The sequence below is a fragment of the Melospiza georgiana genome, chromosome 8, assembly GCF_028018845.1.
Source record: "Melospiza georgiana isolate bMelGeo1 chromosome 8, bMelGeo1.pri, whole genome shotgun sequence".
Classification (NCBI taxonomy): domain Eukaryota; kingdom Metazoa; phylum Chordata; class Aves; order Passeriformes; family Passerellidae; genus Melospiza; species Melospiza georgiana.
Genome location: NC_080437.1, coordinates 1,113,760 through 1,130,860, shown reverse-complemented (window position 1 = coordinate 1,130,860; position 17,101 = coordinate 1,113,760). Strand labels below are relative to the sequence as shown.

At 45.6% G+C, this 17,101-nt stretch overlaps 2 protein-coding genes across 2 annotated transcripts; both read left to right on the top strand.

Annotated features, from left to right (window-relative positions):
- Positions 1 to 742: 742 nt before the first annotated feature.
- Positions 743 to 3,766, top strand: SRGN (serglycin). The gene is made up of 3 exons (XM_058029541.1): positions 743 to 873; positions 2,550 to 2,697; positions 3,436 to 3,766. The coding sequence occupies exons 1-3, from the start codon at positions 795 to 797 to the stop codon at positions 3,632 to 3,634; spliced, it is 426 nt and encodes a 141-aa protein (XP_057885524.1). The 5' UTR covers positions 743 to 794; the 3' UTR covers positions 3,635 to 3,766.
- Positions 3,767 to 4,172: 406 nt separating this feature from the next.
- Positions 4,173 to 16,931, top strand: VPS26A (VPS26 retromer complex component A). Its single transcript, XM_058029540.1, is given in 10 exon segments — positions 4,173 to 4,229; positions 4,231 to 4,254; positions 7,293 to 7,442; positions 9,085 to 9,157; positions 11,294 to 11,450; positions 11,896 to 12,060; positions 12,486 to 12,592; positions 13,603 to 13,671; positions 14,265 to 14,407; positions 15,227 to 16,931. Coding segments are annotated over 10 exon segments (1,059 nt in total). The 3' UTR covers positions 15,341 to 16,931.
- Positions 16,932 to 17,101: the final 170 nt, after the last annotated feature.

Below are 17,101 nucleotides of genomic sequence, written 5' to 3'. Positions count from 1 at the left end.
GCACGAGTCAGCTGAGAGGGAGCCTCTCTTTTTCTGTCTTTCATGGCTTTTCAATGTGTACCTGGTGGAGCCACATGGGATCCAAGCCCTTTGCCACATTCCCTGGGGCATTTGCACCACACAGTGATGGTCTGGCCAAGCAAACTGCCTGTGCTGGCTCTTCTAGAAGGAGGTGATGTGTTTCTACCAGAATATGTTACCTAACTTAATGCATTTTTTTCACTTCTGCTGCGAATATCTATGATTCTGCTTAAAATAATCAACATCAAGCCCAAGCCTGGCATGAGATGCCAGAGATCATTTACTCACTTCTGTGGGAAAAGAGGATTCCCCAGCTGGTGAAACATGTCCTGACTGTGAGTAGCTGGCTTCTAAGCCATCTGCTGGACTGCTGAGGGCTTGAGGCAGGGAAAAGCAGTGCCAGTGCCAATGCAAAAGTGCAGTTGACCTAAAATCAGGGAACATTAAGCACTGTTTTTTCACTCTCAGCACTGGGCAGAGGCTGGGTGGGATGAGTGCACCACCTTCATCCCAGCTCCTGGGTTTGCTCTCCTCCTCGGGCAAACCAGGAGGTGCAGGCAGAGGAGCTTGAATCTGGCCTGATGGAGGCAGGAAGGCCCCAGAGCTGGGCTTTTCTCTTCATGTCTCACCCCCAGGAAGTGGTGACGCAGGTTATGGGCTGGCTTTGAGGTTTTGGAAACTTTTTCTAAAAGTCGATCTGGTCCTCGCCGCTCTCATTCGCGCGGCGTGACGCCGAGGTGAGGGCTGCTTGGAGCAGAGGGGTGCCAGCCAAGATGCAGCTCCTCGTCAGATGGAACGGGAGGATTTGCCTGGCTGTGTGTTTAATCCTCTTTGTGGGATGCACAGCGCAAGGTAAAACGGGGCGGCTGTTCTCGCTGTAATCCTCTTTCTGGGCTAGGCATGGAGGCTGAGAGAGCAGCCTCTGAGTTTACAAACTGGCCTTCTTCTGGGGGTGATGAGGTCTGCCAGAAAGGCTGTTTGCTAATGCTTCTTTTTCTGGGGGGGAATGGCAAGAAAATGTGCTTTTTGCAATTGGAACATTTCAGTTTTTCCAAAACAAAATACGCTGTTGCATGCGAGTATGTTTTCAGTCAGCATATCTCAAGATATAATTTTCTAAAAGTCCCTTTCAAAGTGGTGTGGTTGCTGCTGTTACTCAGTTGTGAGTTGCAGACATGGTGTGTAACAGCTCCCATGTCATAACTCCTACGGTCTTGTTCTGGGGGCAGCAGGGAAGGAAACTGGGTGTAAGTGTGAGGAAACCAAACGGTTCATTCCGTAAAGCGTTGCAACACGCACCACAAAAATGACAAAAGGGAAATATTGATTCATGATGCCGTGCCCTGTGTGTTTGTTTCTCCTGAGAGAAAAACTGCTCTTCAAGCATGGAGATATAATATATATAGATATAATTTGTCCACAAACCAAAGCTGTGGTAGTGATAGGCTCTCAATGTGCATCGCCACTCTGAGGCTGATCTTTGAGGGATTATGGCCTGCTTGTTCTGGGTTGCTTATTTGCAATTTTTTCAGCTGCAGCTGTTTATTTTGTTGCCACTGTTATCATTAAAAACCTTCTTAATAATAGGCGAGGAGAAGAAAATAAGTATGAAAAGGGAATATGCTGTAGAGGCAGCAGGAAATCACACCCGTGAGATGTTTTCTCTTTTACAGAAGAGTGTAGGAGGTAGCTGAAAGTCATCCAGCACATTATGGAAATATATAGGGCAATAGAGGAGTGTAATTACAGAAAGATATTCCCAGGAAACGGAGAAGAAAATAGATCAAATGCCAACAGGTTGAGAATGCACCAGGAGGTTTCTGAACAAATTAATTACATGAGACCAAGAGGAAGGATGAAATGTCGCTGCTCCTATCTTTATGATGTGATCCTTATTTTGTCGTTTTGGTATTTTTTGAGGACCCACATTTTCAGTGACAGCCCCAATCAGGCACCTGGGGAGCTTCAGAACTGAAAACAGGATTTACAAAGCCTTGTTGTGTCTAGGAGACACCTGAACAGTGTCTCCTCTGGCAAGTGCTCCCAGAGCCTCCATAAACCCTAAAACCTGCTTTGAGTTTCTCACGTCCCCATCAAAACTCAGCCTGTTGAAATTGAAGGGGCAGAGCCGGAGCCACCAGAGGAAGGAGGGCACAGCTCTCTGCGCTGGGTGCCTTGTCCCCAGAGGTTTTCTCATTATTTTCACCTCCAAGGAGAGCTGCAGGAGGCTGAGCCCCCGTGGCTGTGCCATACTGGGGGACGAGCCTTGCTGCCAGCAGGGCTTTCCCATGGGCTGCTCTGTGTGAGGGGATTCCCTGGGATCTCCCGTGGGCTTCCTCCCGCCGTGTGCCAGGCGTGCCTGATGACAAAAATATCACTCAGGGTGTCAGCAGCCATTTTAAGTTTAAAACAAACGTCTTGAGGGGTTACTTTACTTTTCCAATTACCTCCACCCGCTCCTTTCGGCCTTGCTCGGTGCTGACAGAGCTCCCAGGAGCTGGTGAATGATGTCCCCGTGGTTCCTGCAGGTGCTCCGGCGCAGAGGGCGAGGTACAAGCGGGTGAGGTGCCGGCCCTACCCCTGGTCTGCCAACTGCATCGAGGAGCAGGGGCCCTGGTTCCACATGCCCTCTGGTGGGGCCAACAGGATCCTTCCTCCCGGGGCTGACCCCTTCCTGTGAGTTCACGGCGCCAGCCACTCCTTTTTGGAATTTTAAAAGTGATGAAACGGTTGTAAGATAGTAATATAATTAGAGGAGTAATAATCTGGACAATTTGGATTAGGACAATATGAGGCAATAGAAACAAAGAGTTATGGACGTCCAGGTATCTTTTTCTGGGCAAAATAAGCCCGAAAAAGGACCCACGTTAACAGAGGATTAGCCCTTAAAAACAGCAGCCTGTTGCATATTCATACACACCTCATCCACGATGCATAAATTCCATTCAAACCCAGGATTCTGTCTGGGCACTGTCAGCTTCTTCCTCTGAATCCTGACAGCGTCGTTCTGCCCGAGTGAGGCAGGAAGAAGTTTGTTTCTTCTGATAATGGAGCAATAAATTCTCTTTCTCTGAAAGATTCAGGTGCCCTGTGGCTGCTATCTCAGTGCGAGTCCTTTCTTTAAAACAAGCATCCTACATAGCATAGTTTCTATTTTAACATTTTGTTATAACCTAAAACTATATGTAACACACTACTAAAGAAAATTAATACAGCATTACTTTCTAACACAACACATATAATATTCATTTGAATATTTGCGAAAAGCCAATCATAAAATACACATTTTTCACACTAGCACCCCTAAATGTATTATTCCTGCCTTGACAGTCCTGTCACAGCGTGGCTCGCCCACGGTAATGTGAGGCTTTGCTGTGTTCGTGTGAGAGATAAGATTGCCACTCTGTGTTTCAGGATGAAGAGGCACCAGGAGCTGGGTGACATATTCCCTCTCTCCAGTGAGGACGCCGGCTCTGGCTCCAGCACCGTGGCGGAGGCAGAGCCAGCCTCTGGCTCGGGGCTGGGTGACAGTGACAGCTTCCCTGCCCTCCTGGAGAGCCTGCGGGGCAGCGAGCTGCAGGAGAAGCTGTCGGAGGAGGATTTGCTCCTGTAGGGCCGGGGATGCCCCTCATGCGCCGCTGCCTCGCCCCTTCCCCGCAGCCTGACCCGACAGCCACGACGCGGTTTTGAACCAGCACCAATAAAAACTCTGCCTTAAGATCTTTACTGCTTTCGCTTACTAAAAGCATTGTTGTTCAGTCTGAACTGCCTTTTTATGTGTGTGCGTGCGGCAGCCATCCCCATGGGGGGAACAACAGCGACGGCCTGGGTCAGCGATGGGTGCGCAGCCAGCTCTGTGGGAAAGCCATCGTGCTCTGAGGGGAAAAATCCAACCCTTTGTGCGCTGGGAGCCGCCTGCACTTTTACAGCAGCCAGCCAATCGCGTATGCCGAAAACGAGCGCCAATTCGTGCCCAAAGGAAAGGTTTATCCCCGCGTTATTTATTATATATGAGGGGAGCTCCCAGCGCTGCCCCTCCCGGCCGCCAGGGGGCGCCCTCCGGAGGCGGGCACGGGGCTGGAGGGGCGGTCACGTGCGGCGGGGCGTGTCCCGGAGGGGGTGGGCGTGGCCTGGGGAAGCCGTAAGGTCACATGAGCAGGGGCGCGCGGCCGGGGGCGGCTGGTGCTGTGCGCGCGGGGCCGGTGTCGGGCCGCGGAGGGGGCGCGTACCATGGTGAGTGCGGGGGGGGACGACAGGGTGGCGGTTGTGAGGGGGGCGCGGAGCGGGCGCGTACCATGGCGAGTGCGGGGCGGGGGGGGGCAGCGCCGATCCGCCATCGCCTGAGGCGGCGGCGGCGGCCTGGGCAGGGCGGTGCCTCCTCTCCCCCTCCTTCCTTCCAGAACTAAGGATTTAAGGGATTATTAATTTTATTCGCGGATAAAAAGTGCCCGCATGACCTGGGTAGGGCGGGGTTTGGCGGAGCGGCTCGGGTTCCGTGTGCCCCGCGGAGCTGCCGTCGGGCAGAGCGGCCGGGCGGCCCCGGGGTTACCGGGATCTTCCGGCAGTGCCGTGAGGCAGCGCTGCCAGCCCCGGACCGAGCACACCCTCCGGGAAACTGCCCGCAGCTGGGCCGAGTGCTCCGGGAGCTCCCATGAGGAGTTAAAAAATACGCGCTTAAAGAGCCTCTGGATCGATGGCTTTGTGTCCTGGGGTGTTCGGGTTCCTTCAGCGTGCAGGAGCCGCTCGGGGCTCCGTGCGAGGCCGGCGTTTCTGTACCCTCTGTGAGCCCCCGGCATTCCCACAAGTCCTTCCGTGCGGCTCTCGAACGCGGCTTGCTTTAGGTCCTGATGTGGCACAATCTCCAGCGTCTGCCTTGTGCACAAAACCCCGAGCGGAGCCTGGCGTTTGGCCAGTTTCTGGAAACCCCAGTTCTCTGTCTGCATTCTCTTAAACTGTAACATAATAAGCCCTGTGATAGCTATCTAAAATACTTCTTGTTTTGCATAGTTTCCCCACAACGGTATCTTCGATAGCAGCTGGAGGAGATGCCTGCTGCCGACTTCTTTATTTCATATGTTCTTATTCTCTCTGAAGGAGATCATAGCTAATCTCGGAGGAGTGCAGTTGAAATATTTACGTGCAGTCTCCTGAGGAGTGACGTGTTACCAATGTTTGGTCTGGCTGACCATTTAAATGGTCTGCTTGTAATTCAGAAGGTACTGTGAGAGCATCCTGTGTAGTTTGCTTAAGGGCAAAGCGGTTCCTTCTTTAGTTAGAGGGGAGTATAAGACTAATCTGGAAAACAAGTACAGTTTCAAGGAAGAATGTGGCCATGCTCAAAAGTATCTTGTGTCCATAACTCTTTGTTTCTATTGTCTCATATTGTCCTAATTCAAATAGTCTACAGTTTGGAATTCTGAAGCCAAGAATCAGTAATGGTTCTAGCGTGCACTGTTTGCAAAACAAAACAGCAAAAAGAATTTTTCAGCAGTCTGCACAAATCTGTGCTTGGCAGAGACTTGGAGTACATTTTGGTCTTCTGTCTGCTGGCCCTGTTGGTCATCTGCTGCTGCTTCCACCTCAGAACGTGTGGTGGATGTAGCAGGGTTCAGCTGGAGTCACTCACACACACCTTTGTGGGTTGATGTGGGGCTGATTGCTGAGCACACCCAAAGTCAGTTCAGTCTTTACCTCCAGCTTGCTCTGGGTCCTTCCTTTAGGAGGGGTGAGCATGAAGGCCCTCAGTGTTCCTACTGCTGGGCAGCAGCATTCTGATCAAATCCTCCCCTAGGCTCTGCATTTCAAACTTGAGGTCCCCAGAATGTCTTGGAGGGGGTTCTCACTCCTTTTTTTTCAGTGTTAAACTGATGTGGTGGCAGCGATTGTGTCGTTTAACCCCAGCTGGCAAGAAAACACCGCCACAGCCGCTCGCTTATCTCCCCACCTGGTGGGATGGGGAGGGGAAGCAAAAGTAGGTTAAGATAAGAGCTTAATAATTGAAGCAAAGTAAAATATAATAATGGTAAATAATAACAATAATAGGAAGGGAACATGAATGAGTGATGCACAATATAGTTGCTGACCACCTGCAGGCTGATGCCAGAGGCCTGCCAGCCCCCTCTGGGTAACTCCCCCAGTTTAGGGGGGACAGGACATTCTGAGGTGGGGAATTATCCCTTTGGTTTGGGTCACCTGCCCTGGCCATGCTCCCTCCCAGCTCTCTGGTGTGCCTCCCCATTGGCAGGGCGTGAGGCACAAAAGGAGTCCTTGACTTGGAATGAGCCTGACTTAGCTAAAACCTCAGTGTGTTATCAGTGTTATTCCAGACTGAATCCAAAAAACACCACTGTGTCAGCTACTGAGAGGAAATTAACTCTGGGAGAACGTACATCTAGAAGAAGTCAGCTCCAGCCAAAGGCAGGACAGACTGTTTCATGTGTACCAAATTCATCTGGTTGAAGCAGATGTTCTCATGGAGAACACAGTGTAATTTCTCAGAAAACCCCAGAAGAATCACACTGAATTAGTGAAGTGTCGTCTGCTTTAGTACATCAAAGCAGATTAGTGCCCAAATCTTTGGAGGAAAATGTTAAAATGTTGGCTTTTGCACTAATCTTGTTGAGTTTCCCATGGAGCACGAAGAGCTGCGTGTTTTCTGCTCCTTGGAAGGGGTGTTTGTGTAGGATCAAAGGATGGGCTCTTGTGTTTGCTGCAGGTCAAAAGTTGGAGCACAGAGACTCTGAGGAGAGGACAGCTCTGTGCCTGGAGCAGTGTCCCAGTGTCACACACCTGTGACACCCCTCTGTCACAGCTGAGAGCTGCCTGGAGAGCTGCTGGTGCTGTCTGCACAGACAACTGTGCTGTGTGGGCAAGGCAGCAAAGAAATCCCAGTTCCCCCTCCCCAGCCAGGGGATGTTTGGGCTTTGCATTTGATCCCCTGTTACTTTTATATTACTCTTTCTTTCCATTCCACTTTGCTCTAGAGTTTGAGTTTTGTAGCGGTAGCAATGGTAATTACGCTGAGTACTTTTTATAAATATGATATTTAGTGAGAGCTGTCACTGCTTGTCGCTGATCTGGTTCCAGTTATTTGCTGGATGAACAGCTGTCCTTTGTCACCACTGCTCCTCGGGGCTCTGATACATAATGGCTTTGTCACTTGGTGGGAACACAAATGGTTTTTCCCCAGCATATAGTGTACAGCTGCAAGTAACCACATTTAAAATGGAGTTTTCTCTGTGTAGTAATTTACCCAGTTCTTGTTATTGCAGAGTTTTCTTGGAAACCTTTTCGTTCCTGTGTGTGAGATTGATGTCGTACTCAATGACGCTGAAACACGGAAACCTGCAGAAATCAAAACAGAAGATGGTAAAGTAGAAAAGCATTTTCTCTTCTACGATGGAGAGTCTGTTTCAGGAAAGGTAAATTTTCATTTAAAAGTGACTCTTAATTACTGTTCCTTTTCTGGCATGCCAATGCATTTTGGAAGGTAAATGAAAAACTGCTGTGAGAGGTGCATTTTCAGCTTAGGTTGTCAGTCAAAGAGGAACTCTTTTGCTATGTATGGTTTTTTAAACCACAGCCATTCAGGCAGCTGATAGAAGTCAGCATTTTTGAATGGTAACTGTTTGTTTATTTCTGGTCATCTGATATTTATGAATAAGCTTTTTGTGCAATGATGTGCAATCCTGCTGTTGCTTCTGATGAGAAAACTCTTTCAAACTGGATCCCCCTGCTTCCCCTTCCCTCTGAACTCCAAAATCCACAATCCAGTACAGGTAACAGTAATTTCTGGCTGGCAATTTGCATACCCTGAAGATAAGCCCTGCTCTCCATGCCCTGAAGTGATTTCTGAATTGCAACAGAGGAGCAAGTATGAAGTTCAGCTGACTGCTGAGTCAACAGGAGTGTTTCTTACTGGGAGAAAAGACAATGAAGTCGAGCTTGCCAGAAGGATTTCCCTGCATTCAGTATTGCAACTAGACACTCCTTGCCCTCACTGTTTTACTGGGGCCATTCTCACTCTGAGTATTTCTGTTATGATTCACTCTTCCTTCAGAAGAGCTGAGTTGGGTTCTGAGATTGACTTCTGGATGCCTGCTTTGGTCTTGGCTGGCCTGTAGCACTGGGCATCTCCCTGCTCTGGCCATGCCTTTCTGTACAGAGACCTTGCTCCTCTGGAAGGGTCCTTGCAGGGATGTGAAGGACACAAGATGAGCCTGAAACCAGGAAACAGAGGGAGAAGCTTGTGATGCCCTGATGGGACACTGCTGGCTTCTATCAGGGACACCTGAGGGTGCCTGATGAGTTTTGGCTAACCCAGGCACAGTGGCACAGGGGGATGTGGGAAACCAGGAATTTTTTGGGCAGCTTCTCTCACACCCTGTCCTTTTTTTCACCACAAAGATGGATTGTTCCAGTGGTTTACTTCCAGCTCAGTGACAATGTGCTGGATTTTTGTAGAGGAATTTCTCTGGTCATCGCTGCCTTACAAGAAAACATTCTATATGCTTAATATCTACATATCTCAATACAACCTAACCTTGTGGAACCCTTTCTTGTCTGTTTTTGAGAATCAGAGCCACAAGGGAAAGTCTTCACAGTGGGTTTCATTATCTGTTATTTTTCATTGACTTAGCCAACACCAGTATTTAGCTGTCTGCCAGAGAAGGGACTGAAGCTCACATGACTTGAAAGGAATCAATCTCATGGCATTTCATTTTTGAGCTTGCAGATGTGACAGTCAGAAGATGCTTTGAAGCATCACGACTGGCTCTGCTTGAGCTCTGGCTTGGATAGTTAATTTTGGGACTTGAAAGTTCCAATTTTAGTTATGAGATTCAGTCTCGTGGATGATTAGATTTTTCTTGAATGTTTTAATGGTGCTTTGGAAATGCTTAATTTCATGATCAGCTGTTTGATCTGTCTGCCTTTAAGTTCTTGAGAAGAGATCTTGGTTTCCTTTTTCTTGGATGTTTTCCTTTTTACTGAGATTGTGTTAGAATGAAAATGCTGAAAAAAATTAACTTTTGGTTGTTTTTTTTTTTGTTTTTTCCTTGGTAGGTGAACGTCTCCCTTAAACATGGGAAGAGACTAGAGCACCAAGGAATTAGAATTGAATTTGTAGGACAAATTGGTGAGTTTAAGCTCTAAAGGGGCTTTTAGGTGCTTGTGGTTTATGGAGCTTGGCATTGTGACTGTCAGCAGTTGGGCTCAGACAATGCAACCTGTTCTGATCAGTGGCTGATAAGGGCCAGAGGAAAGTTGTTTTCCCTACTTTAAAACAAGTGATGTACTAATTAGTGCTGCTCAGAAAGTCATTGGGAGAAATGGGTTGGTGGGTATTCAGTCTGTCTCAGACTAGCTAAAGGTTGGATTAATAGGCATTAGAGATTTAGGAAAACTAAACTTGTGGTCTTCTCTGAAAGAAGAGAGGCATAGAAAAGAAATTAAGAGGCAGCCTATAGCAAAATACTTTAAAATTTTTATGGTAGTTGGTTTTATAAAACCTATTACAAATGTAAATTCGTTGTCACTACCAAAGTCTGCTTAGAGTTGAACTATGAGGAATCTTTATTATATTTACTGCTTACCAGTCCAGGTTATCTCTCTGCACCCTTGGGCTGGTGCTAAAATTCCTTCCCTCTCAGAGAGCTCTTTGCATCGCTGTCCCCCTTGGAAGTAATTGCTCAAGTTTCAGCCTCACACAACTGACTTTAAATGGAATTTCACAAATTCCCTGTTTCTCATCAGTCGGTAGGCTCCAGTGTTCTGTGTCTGAAGTGTTGTGTAGCTGATGTGGCTGAGTCCTGGCACCTGCTGCTTTATGCTTGGAGGTTTTGATCAGTAAGGTTGTAAAATTAAACTTTGAGAATAAAGCAGCACTGTGATGGGAGTGAGGCATATAGAGAGGAAAAAAGGTCTCAGGTGTGTCACCTTCATTTAGCCTGTTGTCTTCTGTCAGCTGTACAGATTGGTTTTCATCTTGACTTACACATTTATTCTCTAGATGAATTTAATTTGATGTAGTGTTTCTTGAAATTCATGCATTTCTGGGACTTTCTGTTATGCTACATTTGGAAGTGCACAGAGTTATGCAGATGTGGTTTAAACTGCTGCTCTTTGTACTTGTCCGTGTTTCCTTGCATCCTTCCAAGTGCACAGAGTTATGCAGATGTGGTTTAAACTGCTGCTCTTTGTACCTGTCCATGTTTTCTTGCATCCTTCCAAGTGCACAGAGTTATGCAGATGTGGTTTAAACTGCTGCCCTTTGTACTTGTCCATGTTTTCTTGCATCCTCCCCAGTGTTAGAATAGAAGTGCCGAAAGCATTCCAGTAGTGATATCTGCACTGTTTTGCAGACTAACTCCATATCCAAGCTGTATTTTAGACCAGCTCTGCAGAGCACAGCTTTTCTGACTGGCAAAAAAGTATTTGATATGCAGCATTAGATAAATTCTTGTCCCAGCAAACTAAGTACATGTTTAGACAATTTGTGGTTATATTACAAAATAGGAGTTACTAGTTAGTGTCAGTTTCTACCACATTGGCAGTGATAAATTGTGGAGTTGGTTTAGTTCATTTACTCTTTTCTGAAAAACTGCCCATGCTGATGTTCAGTTTTGAATGGTGGAGAAGCTTATTTTTAGATACTGAAGTGCTTGGGTTTTGATTTGAGGGTGATATTTGGTGAGAATTGCATGACATGTCTAGGAATGAATCACTGGCAGCACTCTGGGGACAGGAGATGCTGTGGCTGTGCAGCTGCCTTTGTTTCCAAATGACTGACTTGGACCAGGGGCCATTAGAAGCCATTTGACTGTACACTAGTAGTAACAATAGATTATTTGCCAGATGTTGTTAATCTGCAGACCAGATTAGGATCACTGGTCCTAAATAAGGCAGCCCTGACACTGCTTGGGTTTTGTCCCTGCAGCAGTAAATGCTGGAAAACCAGGCAGTACTAATTACAGAGCATGCAAAGCAAGAAGTACTTATTAAAGCTAGCTAAACTGTCATTAACAAACAATGCCATGCAAGTGAAGCTCTCAATGAGTTCTCTTCATTCCAGTTAGTTCTTTAGGGATGCTAACTGTAGGTTGCTAGAACTGAAGGTAATTTTAAAACCTGAATAAAACATTTGGTCAAATATGTGTATTTTAAGTTAACTGCTTCTCTCATACTCTCCCACCTGCTGCTGCCAAATTAGAGGCAATTTTGTTTGCTAAAAATAAACACTGAAACATATTTTCCTTTAACTTTCTAACTTTAGAACTCTTCAATGACAAAAGCAATACCCATGAATTTGTAAACTTAGTGAAAGAACTGGCCTTACCTGGAGAACTGACCCAAAGCAGAAACTATGACTTTGAATTCATGCAGGTTGAAAAGCCATATGAATCCTACATTGGTGCCAACGTCAGACTGAGGTTTGTAACTGCTAAACCTTTTTTTTCCTCTCCTCCCCTGCAGAAAATTCATAATTTAGCAATTATGCTGCCCCCTCTTTCTTCCTTTTAGTTATTACATAGAACATGTAAAAGCCAGTAGCTAGTGTGCCTTGATTGGAGTTGTGGAGATTTTAACACAATGTGGTCTTTTCTACTTAATTTAGAATCACTCAATGCTGTTTGTATAAATAAAATTCCTCCAGTTCAATCAAGTGAAGACAGTCCGTGTCTCTCCTTTAAAAGAAAAACCCATACCCACAACTGAAGGAAACACTCCCACATGTGTTGTGTCTTGTATTTTGGTGTCTTGCTCCTTTTTATGGATTGTGCACTGGTCTTTCAAAGAACAGCTGTACTTCAGAACATGAGGGCTCTTATTAGCAAACCTGAATAATTGTGGCTAACCCCGTGGCTTTCCTCCTAGGTATTTTCTGAAAGTGACAATAGTGAGACGGCTGTCAGACTTGGTGAAAGAATATGATCTGATTGTTCACCAGCTCGCCACATACCCAGATGTAAACAACTCCATCAAAATGGAAGTAGGCATTGAGGACTGTCTCCACATAGAGTTTGAATACAATAAGTCAAAGTAAGTGTCAGAGTAAAGTGCTTTTAAGTAAGTAACTTGGTCTAAAAGGGTCCAGTATGTGATATATGGTGTGCAACTTCACCTTCTGGAGAGTTAAAATGTAAAGTACTAATTGCACAAAGGCCTTTTTGAGATCTAGTTGGCTATTCTGTCTTCAGTGCTAACAGGAAGGTCACTAGCAAATATTTAAGACCTAATTTTTGCATTTCCACCTTTTCAGTATGACTGATAGCACTTCCTTTACTGGTACTGATGGAATGATGGAAATATTTTAGTTGCTCTGGTCTGGCTCAAGTGCTTAGTTCACTGGGGAAGTGAGCTCCAAGTAGTTTCTAGGCAGATAATTGCCTGTGTGACTTGTGTTCAAGAAGATGCAAAACTTGTGTTTATTCTTTAACAAAACCCCCCATTTTGTTCTCTTAAAGGTATCACTTAAAGGATGTGATTGTTGGAAAAATATATTTCCTCTTAGTGAGAATAAAAATTCAGCACATGGAGTTGCAGCTGATCAAAAAGGAGATTACTGGAATTGGTAAGAGAAACAGAGTCCAAATGAAATGGCAGCTTGTGTGCCAGCTGGGCCTCATGCAGACCTGGAGAATGAAGTCAGTGGTTGCAGTGCTGGCTGGACAGTGCTCCACCAGCTTCTTTCTCCCTGCTGTGTGACTGCCATTTGCATTTTGTGCTTTGGCAATAATACTTCATAGTCAACACTGCCAGTCTGTTCAGTTGTTCTGGGATTGTGACTCTTGTGACTCTTCACAAATGTGAACCCTTTAAATGGAATTTGGGCACAAATATACAATAGTTTAATCAGCCTCAATAGATAAGAGCAAGGGAGGAGGTGTAAAATGCATCCTGGAGACCCCCTTGCCTCTACAGGGATTAACTGGTTAAGGGGGCTTGGTGAACATCAGCAGGAATCAGTCATGTTCTAGAAGTGTGCCATTTTCTGTCATCCAAAACAATGGATAGGATGGAAATACCAGGTGGCTTTGAAGCAGAAACAGCTTGGTTGTTGCAGATCAGGTTTGTACTCACTGGAACAAGGGGAGGCTGTGGCTCAGGACACTTCATTCCCAGGGGCTGGGGTTCTGGGGAGCTTCTTCTGTGAAGAATGAGAAAGCTTCCACTAGAGGAAGGGCAGAAAGCTCTACTTTATTTCTGGCTGATAACCCTTCATTTTCTAGTTTGAGCATGGCCCAGCAGTACCAGTTGCTAGCCCTGCTCACCAAGCAGAGCAGTTTCAGGATTCCAGACCCTCTTGCTTGTCCCTTGATTAAAGTTTGCGTATCCAGGGCTCCTTGAAGCTCTGCTGCCTGCCTTGCTGTGTCAGTGTGGTGGGGAGAGAGCCAGAAAGAGATGTCCTGCCTGGGAGAGGGTTTTGCTTGCTTCAGCCATGGCTGACTTACATGCAAGACAAAGGCAAAAATGTGGTGCTGTGTTAATTTAAAAGCTGCAGAGTGGAAGCTGTTGCTATAAAACTTTGTGAATGTTTAAAACTGAAGTGTGTGTTCTCACAGAGAAAACTTGTTTCACCAGGACCCAGTACCACAACAGAGACAGAAACCATTGCAAAGTATGAAATAATGGATGGGGCACCAGTTAAAGGTAAGTAACTGTGATTGTTTTCAAGGGGGAGCAGATGGTGCTAAAATCCTTTTTAAAAGATCTATTTAATTTAAATTTAATTTAATTTAAATCCTATTTAAAATATCTGGGACAGAAGAGAGGACTTACACAGTTTTTTTTAATTGGAGAAACCACACTTCCCCTTAGGTTGCTGAAATGATGATGCATTTTTTATTTGGAGATGACATTTTTATGGACTTAGGGCATTTCCTTGGGATCCTAGTAACTTTAACTCTTATTTACCATTGGAGATTCTGTGACTGATTCTTTCCTCAAACCTGACTCCATGGTGTAGACCAGCTCTAGAGAGTTCAAAATACTGATCCTTCTGGCTTTCCTGCTTGCACTGAGAAAGGGTTCTCACTTTTCATTTCATGCTTGCTTTTGTGCTCAGTGTTACGTTTCTGATTTTTTGGTGGGTTTTTTTTTTGTCTTGTGCATGTTTGTTTGTTTTTAACCAAGGAGCAGCACAGACAGAGCTTGGGAAACACTTTTATTTTCCACGTCTTCTGAAACTGTATTAATTATTCCAGATGCAAGGAACTAATTTGAAGTCTCTGTTTTTTTTGCAGGTGAGTCAATTCCTATAAGATTGTTCTTAGCAGGCTATGACCCAACTCCAACAATGAGGGATGTGAACAAGAAGTTTTCAGTGAGGTACTTCTTAAATCTGGTGCTTGTGGATGAAGAGGACAGACGATACTTCAAACAGCAGGTATGGTCCTGTTGCAGAATTACCTGGGCTGTTTTAGTGCTGCTCTGAGCCTTCACCTGTGCTTCACGTGTGGCATAAGCATTTGTGCTGGCAGCTCTGCAGGTGATGGGGCCTTGCAGAAAAGGAGCCAAGGGGGATGCTGGATGCTGTTCCAGCAAGGACAGGGTGCTCAGTACCATAGAACCTGCTTTGGGGATACCCAGACAAAACTCTGGTGGGTAAAATGAGCTACTGGTGCATTTGCTTGCTTCCTGAAACTCCTGCAGAGGAATCTCCTCTCCTGCACTCCTGCACACAGTCTGGGTTTAAAACTGCAAAGTGTTACGGAGGAAATTTCCCTGAAAATGTTAGAGAAGATGAGGTGAGGGGCAGCCAAAAGGGTCACTGGAAGAAGCTGTGTGGATTAGATCAAAATATTCCTCCTACAAAGGAGACAACACAGTATAATTAAACATGGGAAACAAGGGGGAGCTGGAGCATACAGTGGCTATGGTTAGGCTTTGGATTTGGAGAAAAGGAGGAAGAAAAATTCCTTGAACTCTTTAATACTATTAAAATTGAGGGTAGGATAGTTAAGGAAGGGGTGACTGCTCAAGATTGCAAGTATTCAAGCAGGAACTAAATATGTAAACTTTATAGTGGTGTCTTTCTGTAACTTTTATATGAACTGCACTGATAAGTTGTGGGGATGCATTTTTTTGTGGACTCTTGTGTTTGGTTACCTTTTCTATTTTCCCAAAAGTTTTAGTTTATCAGGAACTTGATACTCTTGCCTTAATGGCAGCTGTTGGTTTCAAGAGTGTTTTCTTCCTCAACTAGGAAATAATTTTATGGAGAAAAGCTCCTGAGAAGCTGAGGAAACAACGGACAAACTTCCACCAGCGATTTGAATCTCCAGAGTCACAAGCATCTGCTGAGCAACCCGAAATGTGAACTGGTCTGAGGTGAAAAACTTTGCAGTGCTTCAGCAGGTTCAAGATGGCAGCAGCCTGTGGGAAAAGAAGGCCAGAATTCCCATTACAACTGTCTTCCTTCATCTTGCAGTGCTGCGTTTACCATGCTACTAAAGCATTCTTCAGTTAAACATTCAAGTATGTATATACATTTAAAATAAAGTGCTTTCTCAAACACTGGAACTTTCTTAAGCTACTATTTTATACTGCACATTTTCTTTTATTTGATAATGTTGTATGCACTTGGGTATGCAAAAGCTTAAGTCTAGTTATTTCCATGCACGGTAGGCTGGTATATTTGATTTTTGCTGCTCACCTCTACAGTGTAGACTAAAGCATTTCCTGTCTCTCATGTTGTTTATTGCATGTTTGTTTCCAATGTTGCTTATTTGCTTTGTTTTGTTTTGAAACTGCATTAAGACACAATGACTAAATCACACTAAAAATCAAGGTTTATGGTGCATTTGTCCTAAAATCTCCTGATTACTACATTAGGCAGGGTTTAACTGAAGCTGCATGTACGTGCACTATGGTTGGAGCCCTCAGACCAGGGGTTCTAAGAGGCTCTGCATCTGTCAGTAACAAAGAATATTGGGAAACATCTTTGCCCTCTCTCCCCCAGTTCTCTGTCAGACTTCTCTAAGTCTTTCACACCAGTTGCTCCTGACTTTTGGGGGTTCGTTACCCAGTAATTAGTGACTGTAGGGATGTCATGAGTTCACCCTTGGGTGGTGAGCGAGTAAAGTATTTGAAGATAGTTATCTTATTGATGAAGTAAATGCTGGTAACCTCGATTATTTTGCAAATATGTGAAACTGTGTTTCCTCCTGGCTTCATGATTCCACTGTCTTCACAGTCAATGTCTAAAACTGTCATGACAGGAGAGGCAAATGTCCCCAAAGGACATCCTTCTGGGGACTCTTAGAGCAAACGAGCTTCTTTGGGCTTCTGCAAAGGTATCCAAAGCCAGGCAAGCCTTAAAACTTAGAAGCTTGTCTGGCCAGCAGATTGTTTGTCTTTATCATCATCTCATAGGCATGTAGTGTTTGGAGAAGTAGCTTAAAGGAGTGAAGTGTTGATTGTTCACACGGAGCGTGGCTCTGTGTCACACCTGTGGCTTGGCACAAATGGAAGCCTGCTGTGAGGAAGGCAACTTGCACTCAGTTCTCTTGGCCTTTAAACCAAGGCTTCTCAGCTCCGGTGCAAGTGTCATTGGTAACCTTACTTTATGAGTAAGTAAATAATCAAATTACATTTCTGTAAGAACTGTTTTATTACTGCGGCACTTTGATAAAGCAGAGACTCTGTGTACTTTATGCTAGGATACTCCTAATGCGGATATCTTCGGCTGAGAGCAAATCCAACTCCCTCATGTAAGTGCCTGTTCAGAAACTTAAAAGAATAAAGTTAAAAAAAAACCAAAACAACCAAATATTTTCATGGTCACTTGCATGTCGTAAACCTGGAAACGATGATTTTGAAAAACCTGATTGTGCAACCATGTGTAACGAGCGGGGGGAAGGCGTCCTGAGCTGCTATTTGAATTATTAAACCGGCTTTATTCTCACTAACCGCGCCTGGTCTGTGTGTGAGGGGCGCTGCGCTCCCTCAGGGTCTGTGTGTGGGGGGGAGCGGGGGCGGTTCCGCGCACGCGCGGGTGGGCGGGGCGGGCGCGCGCCGATGACGCGTGGACCGCGCGCCGCCGCCCTTGTCCGCGGATGAGTCGCTGCGCGTGGCCGCT